At 45.2% G+C, this 18,849-nt stretch overlaps 1 protein-coding gene across 1 annotated transcript in view; it reads right to left on the reverse strand.

Annotated features, from left to right (window-relative positions):
- Nucleotides 1-17,047, reverse strand: part of Pgm1 (phosphoglucomutase 1) — a 58,831-nt gene extending 41,784 nt beyond the window's left edge. The window contains exon 1 of the mRNA XM_034502670.1: nucleotides 16,686-17,047. Within this exon, the coding sequence (XP_034358561.1) occupies nucleotides 16,686-16,931 (246 nt within the window). The 5' untranslated portion in view covers nucleotides 16,932-17,047. The remainder of the gene's footprint in view (nucleotides 1-16,685) is intronic.
- Nucleotides 17,048-18,849: the final 1,802 nt, after the last annotated feature.

Here is an 18,849-nt window from a genome sequence, read left to right on the forward strand (position 1 = left end):
CTCTTTCTTCTATAATTGCCTTGGTCATGGTGTCTTATTACAGCAATAGGAATAATGGTGGTGATGTGGATGATGATGATGAAGGAAGAAAAGAGGAGGAGGAAGAGAAGAAGGAGAAGAAGAAGAAGAAGAAGAAGAAGAAGAAGAAGAAGAAGAAGAAGAAGAAGAAGAAGAAGAAGAAGAAGAAGAAGAAGCAGCAGCAGCAGCAGCAGCAGCAGCAGCAGAGAGGTAGTTGTTTTGTTGTTGTTGTTGTTGTTGTTGGAGACATCATTACTTGAATGACTTCTTTTGGACCTCATGGATTAGTGAGCATAAAGTTATGGACTCTGCACTTTGAGGACCATCTTCTTTGAGGAGTTTCAGTACAGTGGAAACAAGGGCTCCAACTCAAATTCTTGACAGGCTTTATTTAGTACTTAAGTAGTATTGAGGAAATCAGTCTGGTTCCTCACCTATAACACAGCAGCTCAACCGCTTTCTCTCTCAAGCTGTTGAGATCATATAAATTCATGTAAAGTCCAGCACTGTGCTAACAGCACATGTAAGCTTTCTGGCACACATAAGAACAATCCCATGGTGTGGGTGTTCTCACTAGTCCCACACTACAGATGAAATTAAAGTATTATTGTATTAGGTCAAGCACTAAGTCCAATCAATGGCTGTCATATTTATAAGGAGAGAGTGATTTGAAGACAGAGACAGACGCCCCAGGAGGTGTGCCACATGGGGACAGTGATAGAGCATGTGAGCTATGCTGCAGTACCAAGTGCTAAGAGCTAGGAGGGAGCAAGGGCAGAGCCTTCTCTAGGGTTCCTAAGAGCATGGGCTACGGCTATGTCCAGAGTGGAAGGGTGCTTGCCTGGCATATGTGAGGACTGGGATTTGGAAGGAGGTGGTAAAGAGAGAGGAAAGAGGAAGGAAGAAGCAGCAACAGCTTACCCTCAGGGCTGCTACTCTGATTTCAGAATGCCAAGCCTTTGATGATAGAAGAGTGATTGGGTATTGTCTGAAGCAACAGTGTATCATAGCTTGTTCTGGAAACCCTGGGAAATTGACATAAGTTAGTAGTATTTTAAAATGACATGGGGCAGCTGAACTCTCTGCAGTAGGGTTGGCAGACTGAGTAAAAACATGCTGGCTTTCCCTAGCCCCTTCCCATGTACCTTTACTTTGCCCCAGCATGCTTGCTCCTCACCACCAAGTGTCAGCAGGGATGGTGGCTCAGGAACTAAGGGGAAGCTTCCTCTTTCTCTCTCACTACTTCTTACTTTAGTACCTGGAATAGGCTTGCTCAAAGCAAGTCCCCGAGTGACTCAACTACTGGCATGAGAGCATCAAATGCCCTCTGAGACTACTGGGGGCGGGGGCTGATGAACATGGGCATCTTCCTAGGGAGTCAAACAGTCTCCCCTTCTTAGAACGACCGCTAAGAAACTTCTCCCCTATCATAGACAACTTAGGCATCTGTAGAGGGCTCCCTGCCTGAGAACGATCATGTGACTACTTTCTAGAGCACACGAGACTTGCATAGTAACAACTGAAAATATATTAGATGTGGGGGGGTTGCCAGAGCAGTGAGGCAGGAGCGGGTGAGGGGGTGGAGGAGCACCCTCATAGAGGCAAGAGGGAGGGGGATGGGATGGGGGGTTAGGTAAGAGGTAATCAGGAAGGGGGATAACATTTGAAATGTATATGAATACAATGATTAATACATATGTGTTATGTATATAGACTGGAATCTGCAGGAGGGAGGGAAGGACAGTTGATTGGTCTGTGGGGCTCAGATAGAAAGCTTACTCCTCTCCTGAGCAGAGCCTCAGGGATCACTGGCAGAAATGGCAAGGGGCCTTCATGGTTCTATTCCCAGTAAGGTAGAAAATGTGAACTACACAGAGGATACACCGAGGCAAATCAGAGGGAAAGAAGGGTCACAGGAGACACTGTATCCTACTAGACTTGTCAACAATGTCAGAGAATGTCTGGTGTAGTGGCATATACCTGGAATCCCAACACATGGGAGGTAGAGGCAGGAAGATTGTCATGAGTTCAAGGACTACATCCCAAGTTCCAGGCCAGCCAAGGCTATACAGAAAGACTATCTTTAAAAAAAAAAAAAAAAAAAAAAAATATATATATATATATATATATATATATATATATATATACATGCATACAGACATGTCTCAGAGAGAGCTGTAGAAAAATAGCTGCACTGTGTAATTGTTTGCAGTGTGTTTTTTTGTATCTGTAAAATATGTAATTAACTAAGTACTCGAGTTTAATTCATTCTACAGTAACAATCTGGACCATGAACCGAAGTTCACAGACTTGCTCTAATGAAAACATCAGGTGACATGAAGACCTGTTTCATGTCATGTAGCCTGTTAGTTAAACAAAGAGCTAGAGCAAATAGCTGGAGTTTCAGTGTCACTGGACAAATACTGCGACCAGCCCTACTCAGAAACAGCCTTTTGGGTTTGCTGACCTAAGTCTCCAAAACTCTTTGTTCCCCTTGGAGTCATGAAGTAATTCCTGGACCAGGTTGAAGGTTGGCCTATACATGAAACAAATCCAGGGACTGACAAATTTCGATGAGGCTGCAGAGACGGGGAACTGCTACTCACTGTAGGTGGCCATGTACATTGGATTGGTATCGCCATCATAAATTAATATAAAGGCGCCTCAAACACTGTGAGTAGAACAGTGTGGCCCAAGTATCCCAGGGTTGATTATAAATGCAAAGGAAAAGTGACCAATATCATGTTTATCACAGCCACTATTCACCATAGCCAAGATCCAAAGTCAACTGAGTCCTTAGTGAATGAATAGGGAAACTGTCACACACATACAAAATGGACCACTATTCAGTCATGAAAAAAAAAAAAACCCTTCTGTTGTTCATGGCCTCATGGATAGAACTGAGTGCTCCGAAAGCGTAACAAATTACCAGGCACTGAAGCTGTGCTGGGTAACCGTCTAAGGGACAGAAAGTTTCCAACACTGTTCTAGAGAGGCCCCAGGAACAAGGGGACCCATCTGGCCACTTCTTACAACTCTCTTTGAATCCTAATGAGCAGCGGCACTGTGTATGCAAGACCACTCAGGGACAATTCTGCTTATATCAGGGCTGCCTGCCGTGAACTGAGAGACAAGATAGCTGAGTGTCAGAAAAAAGACAGACAGACTGAACCTAGTTTCTTGGAACAGGCTCCTCTCCCACCCCAAGCTTGCATGAAGCACTGTATATGAGAAAACACCTGTGCTCTGCAACATGAAGGTTAGCGGTGTGCGGCGGCGTGCTGCTAGACACTGGCAAATCTGCCAAGAGAAGCGACGCCGGGAAGGCGGGAACTGCTGCAGGACTCTTGGCAATATAAAGTGTATTTCCCACTGAATCCTGACCCTAGCCCCACTTAGGCAGCCGACTAAGACTGTGTGTGATTTGTGCAGGCAGTCTGTAACTACACTATGACATAATAATTTGAAAAATAAGTAAAAAGAAATTCAAAGGGCTAGGGCTCTAGTTTAGTTGTAGTGTGCTTGCCTAGTATGCAAAGGCCTGGGTTTGCTCCTCAGCACAAAACAGACATTTTTAATTTACCCTAAACAGAACATCGGGTAAGAAACAGTGTATCCAGGAACCAAACTCATGTTTGGCTGACTCTAATGTCATACTATAATAAAATCCTAAGTGAAAGAAATGATCTAATTTTTTTATTATATTTGTGTGTGTGTGTGTGTGTGTGTGTGTGTGTGTGTGTGTGTGTGTGTGTTCTTGTACACACGAGTGCATGTGTGCCCCTTTCTGGAGACAACTGCAGGAATCAGCTCTCTCCTTCCACCCTGCGGATCTCACTTTTCCCTGTAAGCCTCCCCTTCAACCTGGAGGAAGTAACTATGATAAAACTCCCACTACGCTCCTCAAGAAGCCGGAAGTCTGTACTGGTTGAGCTGCTCTTCAGCTCATCTGAGGCTTTGTCGGGTGGGCTCTGAGGTCTGTTTGGGGCAGGACTGAATCAGCCCGAGGAGTGCAAGGCTTGTTTGAATCAAAAGTACAGTTTCAGTGACAACCCTGGTAACTGGCACTCAGGCTGCATGCTGAGTTCCTCAAGCATTCAAAAGCCTATGAACTCAATCAGGCCCCATAACACTCTTCATCAGATATTAGAATAAACCCCTGGTCACAGGAGAGGATTCTGAGCCTTAGAGATGACAGGCAGAGCTCATAACATTTCACAGTAAATTGAAACTACAGCATGAACCCAAGACAATTCCAGCTCACACTGTGAACTACTTCTTTGTGCAATGCAGAGTGCCACCCAGTGGCCTGTCTTCTACTTGGCATTATGTCAGAGGCAGTCCACAGGGACATTGTGAAGGATGAAGCCCTGAGACCTAGAGTATGCATAAAGCAGTGCTTGCCTGATGTGACAGATGCTCTGGTCCCATCAAAGCAGCAGCAGCAGCAGTGTGTGTGTGTTTTTGTGTGTGTGTGTGTGTGTGTGTGTGTGTGTGTTTGGGGAGCAAGGGTCTCTGGGTTCCCATCACATGCTAATTGTAATAGATTAAATGGTGGTCTCTATTACCCTCAGGACTCTTCACTCAGAGCATGTGATGGAAGATGACCTTGTTTGATAAAATCTTTGCACGTTAAGGATCTAGAGAGCATCCTAGATTACCTAGGTGGGCCCTAGATCCAAAGACAAATGTCCTTCTGATAACAGAAGAGGGCTGAGGGCGTGGCACAGCAGTAAACCGCATACTTCAGGCCAAGAGCTGAATTCCCCAGCATAGAAATTCAGGGTGGGAAAGAAGACAGACACATAGAGATGGCCTTGGGAAGTCAGAAGTAGTGACTTGGCATATTCCAGGAACCCCTGGACTACCCAAAGTGAGAAGTATCACAGAAGGGTCCTCTGTCTACTATTTCTGCTACCAACATCTTGATTTTAGATTTCTGGTCTCCAGAAATAGATGATAAATTTCTGTATTTTAAGCCTTCAGCTTGTGGTCAGTCATTTGTCTCAGCAGTCACAGGAAACTAACCTATATATATATCTTTATATCTTTAGCTATCCATGGATGGGCCCGTCTTTCCAATGACCACACAGCTTTACCTGTGTTTCACCACACACCTTGCATAGTCACTGAGTCACTGGCACACAACACGTCAGTGTTTGTCAAATGAACACATCCATGTGTCCCAGGAGGCTGATGGCAATGTTAGATGTGTTTCTGGAAGCTTCCTATCTGGAGTATGACATTGGCCTAGGCCAGGGAACCACACCACAGATTCATCTTAAGGTATCACATTGAGCTTAACCGTCAAATCCAGGGGATGCATGGCTGAGCCTCATAGGGACCACAGACCACTGCCTGAACAGGCAAATCTAAGACACACTTTAGGGCTGGAGATAGGATGAGATATTCATGCAGTGGCTAGCAGCAGACACAAAAAGACTCTCTCCTTGTCCCTTCTCTCTCTGTCTTCCAATGGTCTTGGTATTTGAAATCACTGTGAAACCCTTAGAATTATCAAAACGCTCCTGTTTAGTAAATCATCAGGCACTGTGGTGCCTCACAAAGGCTGGTTCATCCTCGTACTAAGGCTGAAGCCACTTCACACTTCTCTCTGTTAGGTCTGCCTCGGGAATGCTGACAAGGCTGAACTGTGCGCTAGGCACTTTTCTCTCGGGTGTGGCCCCACCTACAGAGGAAGCTCACCCTTCATGCCGGGCGGGTGGGCGCAGTCTTCCTCCTAATGTATCTGAGTGGCCTACACTTACTTCCCCTCTGTTTCACTTAAAATCTTCCTTAAATCGTGCTTCATCTTGAGCCACAGAATAAATTTTTCAGAGGCCCCGTGAAGACCCTGGAATATAACAGTTTCATTACTACTAAATCAAAAGCCTTCCTTCCCTGTCCTCACCCAGTTACGCCATCTCAGCTCCACATTGATACCGTTCTACCGTGGGTCAGGTGGGTGTTGTCCTAAGGCTTGGGTTTCTGTGACTTAGAGTTGATGGGAGTATCTTCCTAGGTCAGGACTTGGTACTTAGCCATTTGTTTGTTGTGCCTGAACACTTCCCAAAGTTACACAGTTGCAAAATGCCCACTGGAAGAGATCTCATCCTGGCGAGCAGATCACATTGGGTAAGTAAACAGTTGTCTCAGTGGAGCAACACACAGGAAAGTGGGAAGGTGGGGTTCCCCTCAGCATGAGCTGTCTTCTAAGGTCCTCTCTATAGTGTGGAGGGAGCTCATGGTCACTCACTCCCAGTTCTGCGCCAGTGCATTCATCTCAACACTGGCTCAGGGAGCAGTAAGATCTCCAAATGATGCTGACACCCCACTCACTCTTTTAGGGGAAGCTGTCTTTCCTGTCTGCGGCACTTCCTTTGAAAGTCCTCAGTCATAACAAATTTCATCCTTTGAGAATAGATTTGAACTTTGAAAAGAGACCAAAAAAATTGGCTGGAGCCATGTCTAATGAATGAAGTGGGTGTTCAAATCTCATTACATCATTTTAAGTGAAAAATGAAGCCTGACTATAAAATAATGTGACTGCTTTTCCTACATGGCCCATAAACCAGTGACCTGAAAAATAATTCCCACAGAGGCGTTTCCGAAGGCTCTGAGCACTGGGCACACGACTGGAGTAAGTGCACCGTCCCGGAGTGGTCACGTGTCAGGGAACAATGCTCACTGGGATGTGGAAGTTCACATATGTTTGTCAAAAGAGAAAGCTGATTGCTTATGCACTGAGAAGCAGGGAGAGGTTATCCTGGAGACACTGAAACTGGCCCTCCTCTTCTTGATAGCCTTGTCTGCTCTGAACAGAAAGTGTCTGAGAACAATGCCCTCACCTGCAGCAAGCCCTCTCCAGCCTTACTCCCCTTAGAGACAGACACATATAGGACCATGCCCCAGGCTGGCCCTGCACTGACACAGACATCATTTTTCCCTCAACATCACCTCTTAGCACACCTGGTGATAACTGCTTTGGCTTATCACGCTACCCCATCCATCAGGGAGGCCCTTGGGAATGAAGACATCACCACTGTGGCACTAGTGTGTAGGCCTTGTGACACCACCATGTGCTTACTACTGCACTTCCGATCTTCAGTGTCCCCAAAGCCCCATGTGCTAAAAGTTTGGTCTCCAACATTACAGTATTTTGGAGAGGAAGTAGAACCTTCAAGAGGAAGGGCCTGAGGAGAGGGCATGCCTCTCTCCTCAGAAGCTTGTGGACTCCAGCCTCTTTCTGCATCCCGGCTTGTGATATAAGTCATTTTGCTCTACCACATGTACCATGTGCTCCCACCATAAGCTGTCTTACCACAGAGCCTGCCAGCAGTGAGCGTGCCTGGCCTCAGACAGGAACCTCTAAAACTCTGAGTCAAATAAACCCTTTTGCTTTATAAGCAGACCAGGGACGTGAGCAGAGCAGGCCAGCAGCCCTGAGTCTATAAGGGAACATGGACCCACAGCCTGCAAAGGCAACCCTGTCTTCCTAGCTCCACCTCTCATCAAAAGAAGCCTCTAAAAGGGTGCAGGGGATGCTCAGTGCTGTTCACTATGAAAAGGGGTTGGGGAGAAATGTTCCTTGCAGAGGGTAAGACCAGGGTTCCCCATGAGCTCACCCTTGACCAGGGCAGGAAATCTGCGTCCCTGGCCAGCAGAGTGAACACATCTATGGCCGACACTGCTCAGCACACGTCTCCATACAACTGCACAAAACTCTTCCGTCTCTCCCAACCTACTGACACTATTCTACCCACCTACCTGTACACACACATAGGTGGCTACACAGCTACGTTATTACACATATTAGTTACCGGATGCTGCGCTTCGAGGAGCCATCCATGGCCTGATGGAGAGAACACCAGACACTTAGAGACTGGAGACACTGAACGGACTGCATTGCTGGAAGCATGTGGGCTACTTGCCCTGGGGGGGGTAGTATAAACAGTAGGTAAGGTGGTCTATGTGGACAACAAAGCAATGGACCAAGGCAGGGATTTGAATTTTTTCTTCTCTCAAGTTACACAAGTATTTTAGCTAACCCCATGCCTAATATACTAGGTAAGGTGAGTTAGAGGACATGTGTCCTTTGGAGGACATGTGTTAGTGTTAGGCTTAGTTCTGGGCCCGGGATGCTATTAGGACTTTAAGAGGTGAGCCTACTAGTATTTAGTAGGTTGGTGCCCTTGAGTGGGACAGTGGGATCCAGCTTCAACCTTTGCACTAGGCCATGAGCAGCACTTCCTCTACCATAGACCAGAGAACCCCACTATGACATACTGTGCTACTACAGAGCCACCACAGTGGGGTCAACAGTCCACCCATCGAAAATTCTCAAAGATGAGCCAAAGAAACCTTTCCTCCTTTGAAGCTGACTCTACTCAGGCATTTGTTGCTATAATGGAAAGCTGGTTCATATGCACATCTCTTTCTACTGCCAACGACCCAAACATGGGTAAGAGCAAGCGGGGTGCATAGGGAGCCATGTGCAATCAGGTGGGCAAGCACAACCTCATGCATGAGCAGGATGGCAAAGCCACAAGACCATAGGAGGCCGGACCCAACCTGCTTGTACCTGCCATCCTAAGAAAGAAAAACTTCTATCTTCTTTAAGCCATGTCTATTAAGTCTCTTACCATAGCCTAACCTATGTAGTCATACAAATGATTTGGCTTACCATATAGACTGCATAGTATACACAATGTTCCCTTTGGGGGCCACCTCCGAGTATCAATCTCCAGAGCAGCCAAACCGAGCTACAGTGGGGGGCGGGGGGGCAAGCATTACTGGAACAATCTAAGAGGTTTCAAATATAAGACAGGCAGAAAGCTCCAAAGCCACCATGTTCCAATTTACCCATGTTAAGTTACAGTTCATGGGCTTTCCATATGTGCAGCTCAGGGTAACAGAAAGTTTGCAATGTAGTCACAGTGCTACAGCTGACACACACCGAGGAAGAAGAAAATGTCAACAATATGGGCAGTTCTGCCACCGTGTCACTCACAGATCACAGGCTCTCACTCAGCCCTGCTCCTTACACAGCTCTGAGTGTTAGCCTGGCCCTGTTGTCCTCTACAGATGAATATACTGGATTATGTATTTTTCTATACATCAGTGCAAAGGACTGAAGAGTGATTTGGCTATGCTGAAGTGTCACCTTCCACTCTAACGTGGAGCACACACGAGTATAGCATAACTTCCCACATGAACTGGATGTTGGCCACTGTCACCACTGACCCCTGAGAGGCCAGCTGGTCCTTGGATTACAGGCATCTAGTTCAGTTTCCATCTCTTAATATGAATCATCAAGAGAAAGAAACTTTCTCTTGCGGATTTTAATGCTTCTTTCACACTACAACTCCAAAACTCGTTTTGATTCAATCCAGAAGTCATGAAAGTGGTCTCACTCTAGGTGCCCATGGCCTTCCTGTTTAAAGTCATTTAGACTGTCTGTGCTTCTCCACCACCCAGAGTGGGAACCCGGCATTTACAACACTGTCCTGAGAACGCATCTCTGAAGGTAATGTGCCAGCTCACTGAGTCTAGTAGGAGATGGGTATCTAGTCACAGGGGGCTTCTGTTGCTCCCCCATGACTCCCCCCATTGGAACCTGAAAGAAAAACACATTTTGTGCTGAGCCACTTTTCTTCAGAGCAGCCGAACACAAATTCAAGCATTCCTTGCCATAGCAAGCTATGCCAGGTATCCTGCAGGAAAACAGATCTCATGTCCCGTGTGACATTAGAGAGTGGAAAAGGAAGAAGTCAGCTAAATTTGAGAAGATAGTTCTCTATGTTGTAGATGGCCATACACACTCAATGTCATGTGTGTTGGTATTCTCCAAAGTTGTTCTATCTGGGGACCACTTGTAAATACATAGAATTCATCTGAACATCAAAGCTCTGGGAGTCCATCAGCACTGCCTAATCCAGTGTCCTCAAACTTTGAATGAGGATGTCATCACATCCCCCAAAGCCACTTTCTCTGACTCACTATAATGAGTGACTATATAGTCACTTTTGTTTCTGGCTTGCCTTTTGCCTTTTGTTGTTAGGAGACACTGTCCCACTTAGTAATCCATGCTGGCCTTGAACTTACAGGCTTCTTGTCTTAGCCTGACTGCTGAGATTATGGGCATGTGTTGCTGTGCCCCATGACATAAACTTATTTATAGAAAAGATCAACTGTATGAAATATCAGAAGACCAAAGTCCCAGTTCCAACACTACCAAGAAGCTGGACAAGTGAACAACATTTTATGGTTTAAGAAATGCACCTGGCATAGCCTTCTCCAGTTCTAGGCTGATGAGTACAGTTGCCATTTATCAAGGGAACTTCTCTTTAATACAGATAGAGGCCATTATAGAAAAAAACACAACCAATCAAATCACAGTGCTGTGGAGCCCAGTCCCAATGGACACATCTTCAACACAATTCCTGCACCCAAGGCTGAGAGATCACAGCCTTAGAAGGGAGAAAGGAAATAATGTTATAGACAGAGGATCGGGAAGTTTTCTGTGACACTGTGTTTCCTAGAAACTTCAGAAGCTACACCCAAAAGTCTCACGAACATGACTGCCTAAATGTAAGTTGCATGAGACTACAACAGACATGCTAAAGTGCACAGGGAAAGTCCATGGCATGGCCTTGGCCCTATGCAAAGAATACAGCAACTAAGGAATGCTGACAGTGGGGGAAATAGGAAAGAGGACACCAACTGGTTATTCAGTACCAATGGCCAGCCCTGCATATATACATACAAGTAACATTATACAGGCGTAGCAGGTTATGTGCGCGCACGCGCGCGCGCACACACACACACACACACACACACAATTTAGGAATATATATATATATATGTATGTGTGTGTTACAGCAATTAATGAAGAGGCCATGAATTTGAGAGAGAAAAGAGGAGTATGAAAGGGCTTGGAGGGAGGAAAAGGAAGGGGGAAAATTATGTAATTACATTATAATCTCACTGGGGTATTGATTATGTTAATCCTTTTTCTGTAGTTATAGTGGAATGCTTAAAGTAAATACAATACGAAGAAAGAGACTGAGTTAGCCTGAAGTTTTGCAGATGGACGGTCGGAGCAAGTTCACATTACCATTTCACAGCAGCTCGCAGGGCTGCCCTTCTGTGTTGGCTCCTTTTCCATCACTTAACACAAGCTAAAGTCATCTGAGAGGAGACTAAATTAAGAAAAAACGTTCCCGTAAGGCTGGGCTGTAGGCAAGCCTGTAGGACATTTTGTTAATTGTGATTGATGGCAGAGGGCCCAGTCCACTGTGGGTGGTGCCATCCCTAGGCTGAGCAAGCCTGGGGAGGGGGTAACAAGCCAGTAAGCTATTATCCCTCCCCCATGACCTCTGCACCAGCTTCTACCTCCAGGTTCCTGCCTTGCTTGAGTCCCTTCTTTGATTTCCTTCCATGATGAGCAGTGCTGTGGAAGTGTAAGTCAGATAAATCATTCCCTCCCCAAGTCACAGCCACAAAAACCCCAACTGTGATACCCTCTGTAGCCATTTCTATCCTGAGGACAGCAGCTGAGAAAAGCCTCCTTCAAATTCTCCACCATAGCTCCTTCATGGACCCTTAAAACTTACCACACTAGGTAGTGATTTTTAAACATGGGAAGGAGCTCCCCAAATATGAGCTCAGCTCTGAAGTCAGGTGAGTGGCTATGACTGAGCATAAGACCAAGTTTTCCAGGGAGCTTCAGGAGAATGGGTGGGGCAGTTCAGACTTCCCTGCCTCGATTTCTTATACATCGTGGCTGGGCCTATCATGCAGAACACTTTCGCCACATGTGTGAGAGCTGGAATTCAGTCCCCTTACTCAAAGAAAAAGAGAGTTTAGTTTTCCTCTCCAGCAGCTTCATGATACAACCAGAGACAACTAACTCCTTAGAACCTTACAAAAAAATAAAATAAAATAAAATAAATAAATTAAAAAAAAAAAAGCATTACCACACCACTATATCTCTACACTGTTCTTATAAGGGCTCATTTATTTTTCCTACAAGTTATGTTTTCTAACAAAGCCCCTAGTGTCTCCCTTCTTCCCCTACTAAGATGGTATATAAACCAAAAATTCTAACTGCCTTGTCAGAACTTGGGTCCTCTTAAGGATCTTAATCACTGGGCCATCTCCCCAGACACCTTTTAGTCTTTAAGGATGTAGCAATAGACCACATTAAAGAAAAAGTGCTATTCATTTATTTTTAGAGAGAACACTCATGAAGATGAGGAAGAGAAAAAAAAAAAAAAAAAAAAAAAAAAAAAAAAAAAAAAAAAACAACTCAATAAAATCTTATGTGACCAGGGGTTAGAGATACAGATTAGTGGTACAGTGCTTGACTAATTCCAGTGAGGCCCTGGGACCAATGCCCAGCACAGACGGATAAAAAACATAAAAAAAAAAAAAAAAAAAAAAGCACATTTTCAGCAAAGACTATGTGTGACAAAGTGCCAGTCTCTAAAGCCTACTCTTGCCTGCTCTTCCTGCTGTTCTCCTCTCCTGAGAGATGGGCGCATGTCCTCTGTTTGCAGGCCATCACCTCAGCTCCCATGCTGAGGAGAGAGCTTACTCCACAAAGGCTGCATTGTAAGCATCAGGACCAGAGTTCTGGGACCAGGTGAGCTTGCAATCCCAGTGCTGGAGAAGCAGATACAGGAAGAACCCTGGGGCTCCCTGGCCAGCCAACCCTGATGGCTTGGCAAGTTCCTGGCTAAAGAGAGAACCTATATCGAAAAACAGAGTGGATGGTGCCTGAATAACACCTGAGGTTGTCCTCTGATCTCCACATGCATGTATATACATGTATCCAGATAAATGCATGCACGCATACTTGTGTACACACACACACACACACACACACACACACACACACACACACACACAATGAGAGAGATGGGGAGAAGGAAGGAGGGAGACAGAAAGACAAAAAGAGTCAGAGACAAAAAGAGTCTAATCAGTTCAGCCTCACTCTTTTCAAATCCAGAATGTTCTCTCTTTAATAATTTTTTTTTTCTGTGTGTATGTATTTTTTCTGGTCAGACTCTCCCAGAAGTCAAGATATCTTAGGTAAAAAAAAGACATAATCTTCTTCAGCCTGGTATTTAATACTGATTCAAAATCAGAAAGTAAGAACTACTGAAGAATCATTCAAAAGTTGCTGATAATTAAGAAGCAGAAAGTTATTAAACTTTTTAAATGGGTAGTCAATAACAAAGTGACTCAAAGACATTTCTCTGCTAAGCCAGGCCTACCCTAAAGATACAGCATAGCTTACTAGGGCTTGCTGGCTAGCTAGCTGTGCTTGGGGAATTTTAGGCCAATGAGAGATCCTTGTGTCAAGGAAAAATATAGACGGTGTATGAAGAAAAACATTCTAGTCTCTAAACACATACATGTGCATATACATGTAAGCATACCTGCACACACATACATAGGCACCCACCCATATAAACACAGGCCAAAACAGAGGTAGTCATCTCAAATGGGAGACTGGGAGTTCTCAAGTTCTGGTTGATTTGATCTGTGATCATAGGAACCTTCATGTCTGGGTCAGTATATTTCAGGCCCATTTTGGTACCCAGCCTGCTCAGACTGTTCTTTCCTGAGTGTACACATGGTGGACAAGAAATCCATTTCCATGGTATTGCTTTGTATCTGTGCTTGCAACATTGTCTACATTGGTGACTGACCAGTCTGAATTTACAGTCTAGTCACCAGGTCCACTCCCCTGGGTTTAATCAATCAAGGGCTGACAATATTCAGAAAGAACAAAAATAATGCAATAAAATATAATACAGAAGCCAGTGAGATAGCTTAGCGGGTAAGAGCATTTGCCGCTAAGCATGAGTTCCCAAGACCCACATGGTAGGAAAGAACCAAATCCCACAGTTGTCCCCACCTCCACATGCCTGCTGTGACACATGCATCCTCATACATAAACATTCACATATAAACATTAAGAAGTAATATGAGACAAATGCGAACACTTACATTGTATCCTCACACAGCACAGCATCTACGCCATATTTGGTTTTCTAATATAGAGATGATTTAAGGTGAATGTGAGGATTATAAGCAAGTAAGCATCTCATCTTACAGGACCCTCACTATACAATAACAAATTCAAGAGAATAGCAAGAGTGAAGCAATTTTTAATATACCAGTCTGCAGACGGAGGGACCAGCATAGGGAACAGGTGAAAATGGCTGGCGTGCTGATTCGGCACAAGTCAGTGTTTTTAAAAGTCCTTGATTGTATCCTGTTCTCTTTTTCTCATAGGCCAGTACTCCAGAGAGGTACAGTCTTCAGTTCTTCTTGCATAGCTGCCTTCCCAAATTCTCTATCATCCTGGTTCAGAACACAGAGCCTTACCTGGTGGTGAATACTCTGGGGCCTGAGACTATCCCCTTTTGTACTCATGGCTCAGTTAAGGTGCAGCCTGCCTGCAACTTCTCAGCTTTCAGAGTGTTCAGATAAGCAGATGCCAGCCAGCTAGCAGAGAAAGAAGCCCAGACCCCCCCCACTTATCTGCCACTCTCTGATGAGCTCTAACTGCACCTCATGCTGAAAATAGACCATAACAATTTGTTTCTTGAAGACTTAATCTTTTACAGAGTTTGCTAACTACAGAGGTCCTGGACCCCTGAGTATACCAAGGAAAGACCTTCATGTAAAATGCAGTCCTGTCTTAAACTTACTCTCCAATGGGCACACGTGACTTGCAAACATAACTTCACTGGAATTAGATTAATCTATCCTAGTGTTATCTATGGAAAAGGAGCAGTAGCTTTCTGAAGATATCGTAAAGGAATCACACATTTACACAGGCTGGGGAGGAGCGATATTTAAGAGAATCAGAGCATCAAGCTGGAGACAAAGACCTAGGGCATGGCTAGGGTGTATGTACGGCGGGCAATCTGTGATGGTGAGAAGGATCGGTGACATGCTCAAGACAAGGAATGAGACTATGCAAAGTCGGCCAAATGCAGGGGACAGGTGAAGGCCTACAACAGTGCTATGGGGAATGAGCAAGCAGAGTCACTCTCCCTGAGGGGGTATTTTAGCCAAGAGGTGGAAGCAACAGAAGTTAGATGGCAGTAAGGTGGCCAGTGGCCACTGTGTGAAATGGTGGATACAGAAACTATTAGAGTGTGGCCAAAGAGGGACGAGCAGCAGGCCAGTGGCTAAAGCGTGATGAGGTTCAGTAACTTTTGTTTGTTTGTTTTTGTCATAACTGATTCTTTCCTTCACACCCCACAGCACTCCCAAAGTGACAGACATCCATTTGAACCCTAAAACTCACATTATGCCAAAAGCTCCTAAGGACGCTGCTCATTGCTGACTGTGAGCCTCTCTTTCCCCCACCCATTCTCTGAAATGGGTATACATAGGCCAAGGAACTGCTGAATGAGGCCCCTGTAAGCACAGGCAGAGATGAAGGGATTGTCCTCTCTCCGGAATAGAAAGCTGTGGTGGTCTGAACGCTCAGGGGCATAGTAATAGAGGTCCTGATGTCTTTCACTGTAAATGTCTGGCCCATTCAGGAAAGTACACAGAGCTCAGTTTAGATCTTGAAAACTGGGGAAAGAAGGTCCTACAATTTAAGAGTCCCTTAATTTTCAGAAGCCACTTAAATGGGACTGGCAGGTCTGTGCTGGATTCAATGTTCCCGTTACAGTAAATTCTTTAAACCTGCCCAGGCTTCAGTATGGTCATCGGTGATTTTAAAGTACCCATAACAGCATCTTCCTTATAGGGCTTCAAGAAGATTCTTGAGTCACACCCGTGAAATGTTTGTCATGGTAGTTGGTAAGACAGCTTGAACTAAGTTAAAATACAAGTGATTGTTGAAGGGAATGAGCCCCAGAGGAGCTGAGGAAAATTCCAATGTTATTTTAAATATACAAAGAAAATGTGTTTCTTGAAACTTCTTTTAAAATATCTTGTAGAAACAAATAACCAATTCCAAATTCAAATTTACAAATCACCAGATTTATAGGGGAAAAAGAAGTTTCACCTTTCTAATGGACCTGCCCAATTAAGACAGTTAACCTCCTTAACCAGGGGGCGGAACCGGAGGCGTTGCATTAATTTCCTGGCCTGTCAGGACAGCTTGCATAAGAGAGCCCTTGGGCTTATTGTTACTGCTTTAATGAAAATTCAGGTCCAGCCCCCTTAGTGGAACAGGTCCAGTAGAAACTGGACTTTTCAAAAAGCCTGAGCCCAGGCAGCAGGCCCAGAAGGGGAAGAAGCACCTTTCCCAAGCCAACTAGAGGGTAGAGAGAGAGGCTGGACATCTGCACGCCCAGATCGCTGGCTTGACGCCCCAGAGGGATGAGTGCTGGGGTCATCCGGGCCCTCCCAACACCAGGCCGCGAGCCAGCGGGAGGTGCCCCAATCCCAGACCAGAATAGCACAACACCACCCAGGGTCTGCACGGCGGCGGGTTCACCTTTCCTGACAGTGCTATTGCGAAAGTGGGGGTGGGGGTGTCTAAGGCAAATGGGGGTGTGGGGGCAGGGTACTGCCAAGGTCAAGGGAGGGTGCGCGGGGCGGGGACGGGATGGTGGCGCGCGGAAGCGCCGGCCCAGAGGAGCCCGCACGTCGCACACGCTCCGCCTGGGCCGCGAGTCCCTTACCCCGTTGGCTGCGGCGATGCGTACGATGAGCTGAATGGCCTCGGTCATGTAGAAGCGGCCGTCCCCGCCCACAACCAGCGTGGCCTCCTGCCTCAGCGCCGGGTCCACCGTGGAGACGATGCTCTGGATGAAATTCTCTGCATAGTTGGCGTTGCTCTGGAACACCTTCACTCGCTTCCGCAACCCGCTGGTGCCCGGCTTCTGATCCGGGTATGCCTGAGTCTTCACTGTCACGATCTTCACCATGGTGGCGGTTGGCTGCGAGGCGACAGTGGTTGTGGCTCTGGCTACTGCAGAGGGCTCAGGGTCCGCTCCGCTCTGGTCCTGGAAACGACGGCCCAGGGCCTGCCCACGGCCCGCCCACTTCGCCAAAGTCCGGCTGCCTGAGAAAGAGGACGGGTCACGGGGTCGAGAGGGGCGGAGTCTCCGACTGACACTTCGTCTCTACCTGAGCCAATGATCTATATAAAGAAACTAGCTCTTTAACTGGAGAGCAGAGCTTGATGTAGGTACCGATCATAGTGCAAGGACAAAGACTTCAGTACGTTCCTGATTGGACTAGAGTATCACGTATAAATTCTAGAAGCCAGTCTAAAAGACAGAAATGCCATCCTCCGACTTATTTTCTGCAAGGACAGAGAATCAACCCCAACGTTAAATTTAGCTTTCTACTTTTTATGTGTTTGCTGTGGACCACAGGCTACTTCATTAGTGATTGTGGATATCCAAAGAACCGATTTGTTTAGTGTATAGTTTTGAGATCTTCCAAAAGTATGGGTTTTATTTTTCCATGTTTCTGCTCAAAACACTGAAAATTCCAATAATAAAATCCTCCCTCACAGCTAAGTATGGGGGCCACTTGAGGAAGTTCAGCTAAGTTTGGGTCTGAACAAGCCAGGCAGGCTCTTACCGGGATTTACCTGCCTGTCATCCATCGGAAACTGAGGGCAGCCTAGATAGCCACAGATAGATATAAGGTGTCATAGGATTACTGTGACAATAACCCAGTGATGGTGGAGACAGCAAGGGCTAAAGCAGCCAAAAAGGATTTGATTATTCAGTAGGGCTCCTTTTTTCTGCCTTCTGTAGTTCCTTTGGTTTGTTAAGAGTCTCTGCTTGACAAATGTGTCATTTACTAATTGTGACAAATTACTAAAATGTGTCATTTTAGTATACCAAGTAAACAAAGACCCTTAAGAAAGTTAACATATAGTTAACATCTGTGAGTGTCCAAAACTTTCATAAAGGATTTCTGCAAGAATAAGTGAGGCTGTGGTGATAACTGTGCCTGCATTCCTGTGCACGAACACACACACACACACACACACACACATACACACACACACCATGGAGGCACAGACCTATACAGACTTGAAATGACCCCGGCCTACTACAGTCCATGTGAATTCCGTATTAGTTGATTCAGTCATCAGACTGTATTTAAAACCTATCAGGCCTAAAATTATCAGCTTGCCTCTCCAGTTCCAGTACTAGCACATACTGATAACCCATGAACTCAACTTGTATTCATACTTTTACAGTGGCTAATTGGTATCTCTTGATTAAGCAGGGAGGTTGTCTGACCCATTAAGTTCTGCCTCAGAACGAATTCTAATTCATTATATGGTTATATGGTATATGGATATAAAGTTTATGAGAACATAGCATAGCTGGTTATAATCACTATCATTGAACTTCTGTGTTAACTATGTGGAAATTGAATCCTAGACGGCTGCTCATAATTTCTAATACTTACAACTTATCGTCATATTTTTGTACAGTAAGTTGTGTGAAAAATCCATTAAATAGATGAGAACTTTGATGGTAGAATAGTGGATATGATCAAGGTTACCTAACTCAAAAATGAAAATATAGCATGGAATCCTCTCAGTTTTAGAAATATCTACTTTAGATTTATATAGTTTACATTGGTGCATTCACCTTGGAACTGATTTAAAAAAAAAAAAGTACTCAACAAATGGTAATCACATAAAGTGCTGGGCTCAGACCCAGAACCCATGGCCTTCCAGCAGTCTTTTTTGTCTGTGGAAGTATGATGAAACTTTTCACTTAAGAATGGCTCTGTACTTCTCTCACCTTAGAACATGCAACAGTTAGCTTCAGGTGCAGAACAAATCCATCTAAAACTTATTAGCTTAATAAA

This window comes from Arvicanthis niloticus, chromosome 5 (genome assembly GCF_011762505.2).
Source record: "Arvicanthis niloticus isolate mArvNil1 chromosome 5, mArvNil1.pat.X, whole genome shotgun sequence".
Classification (NCBI taxonomy): Eukaryota; Metazoa; Chordata; class Mammalia; order Rodentia; family Muridae; genus Arvicanthis; species Arvicanthis niloticus.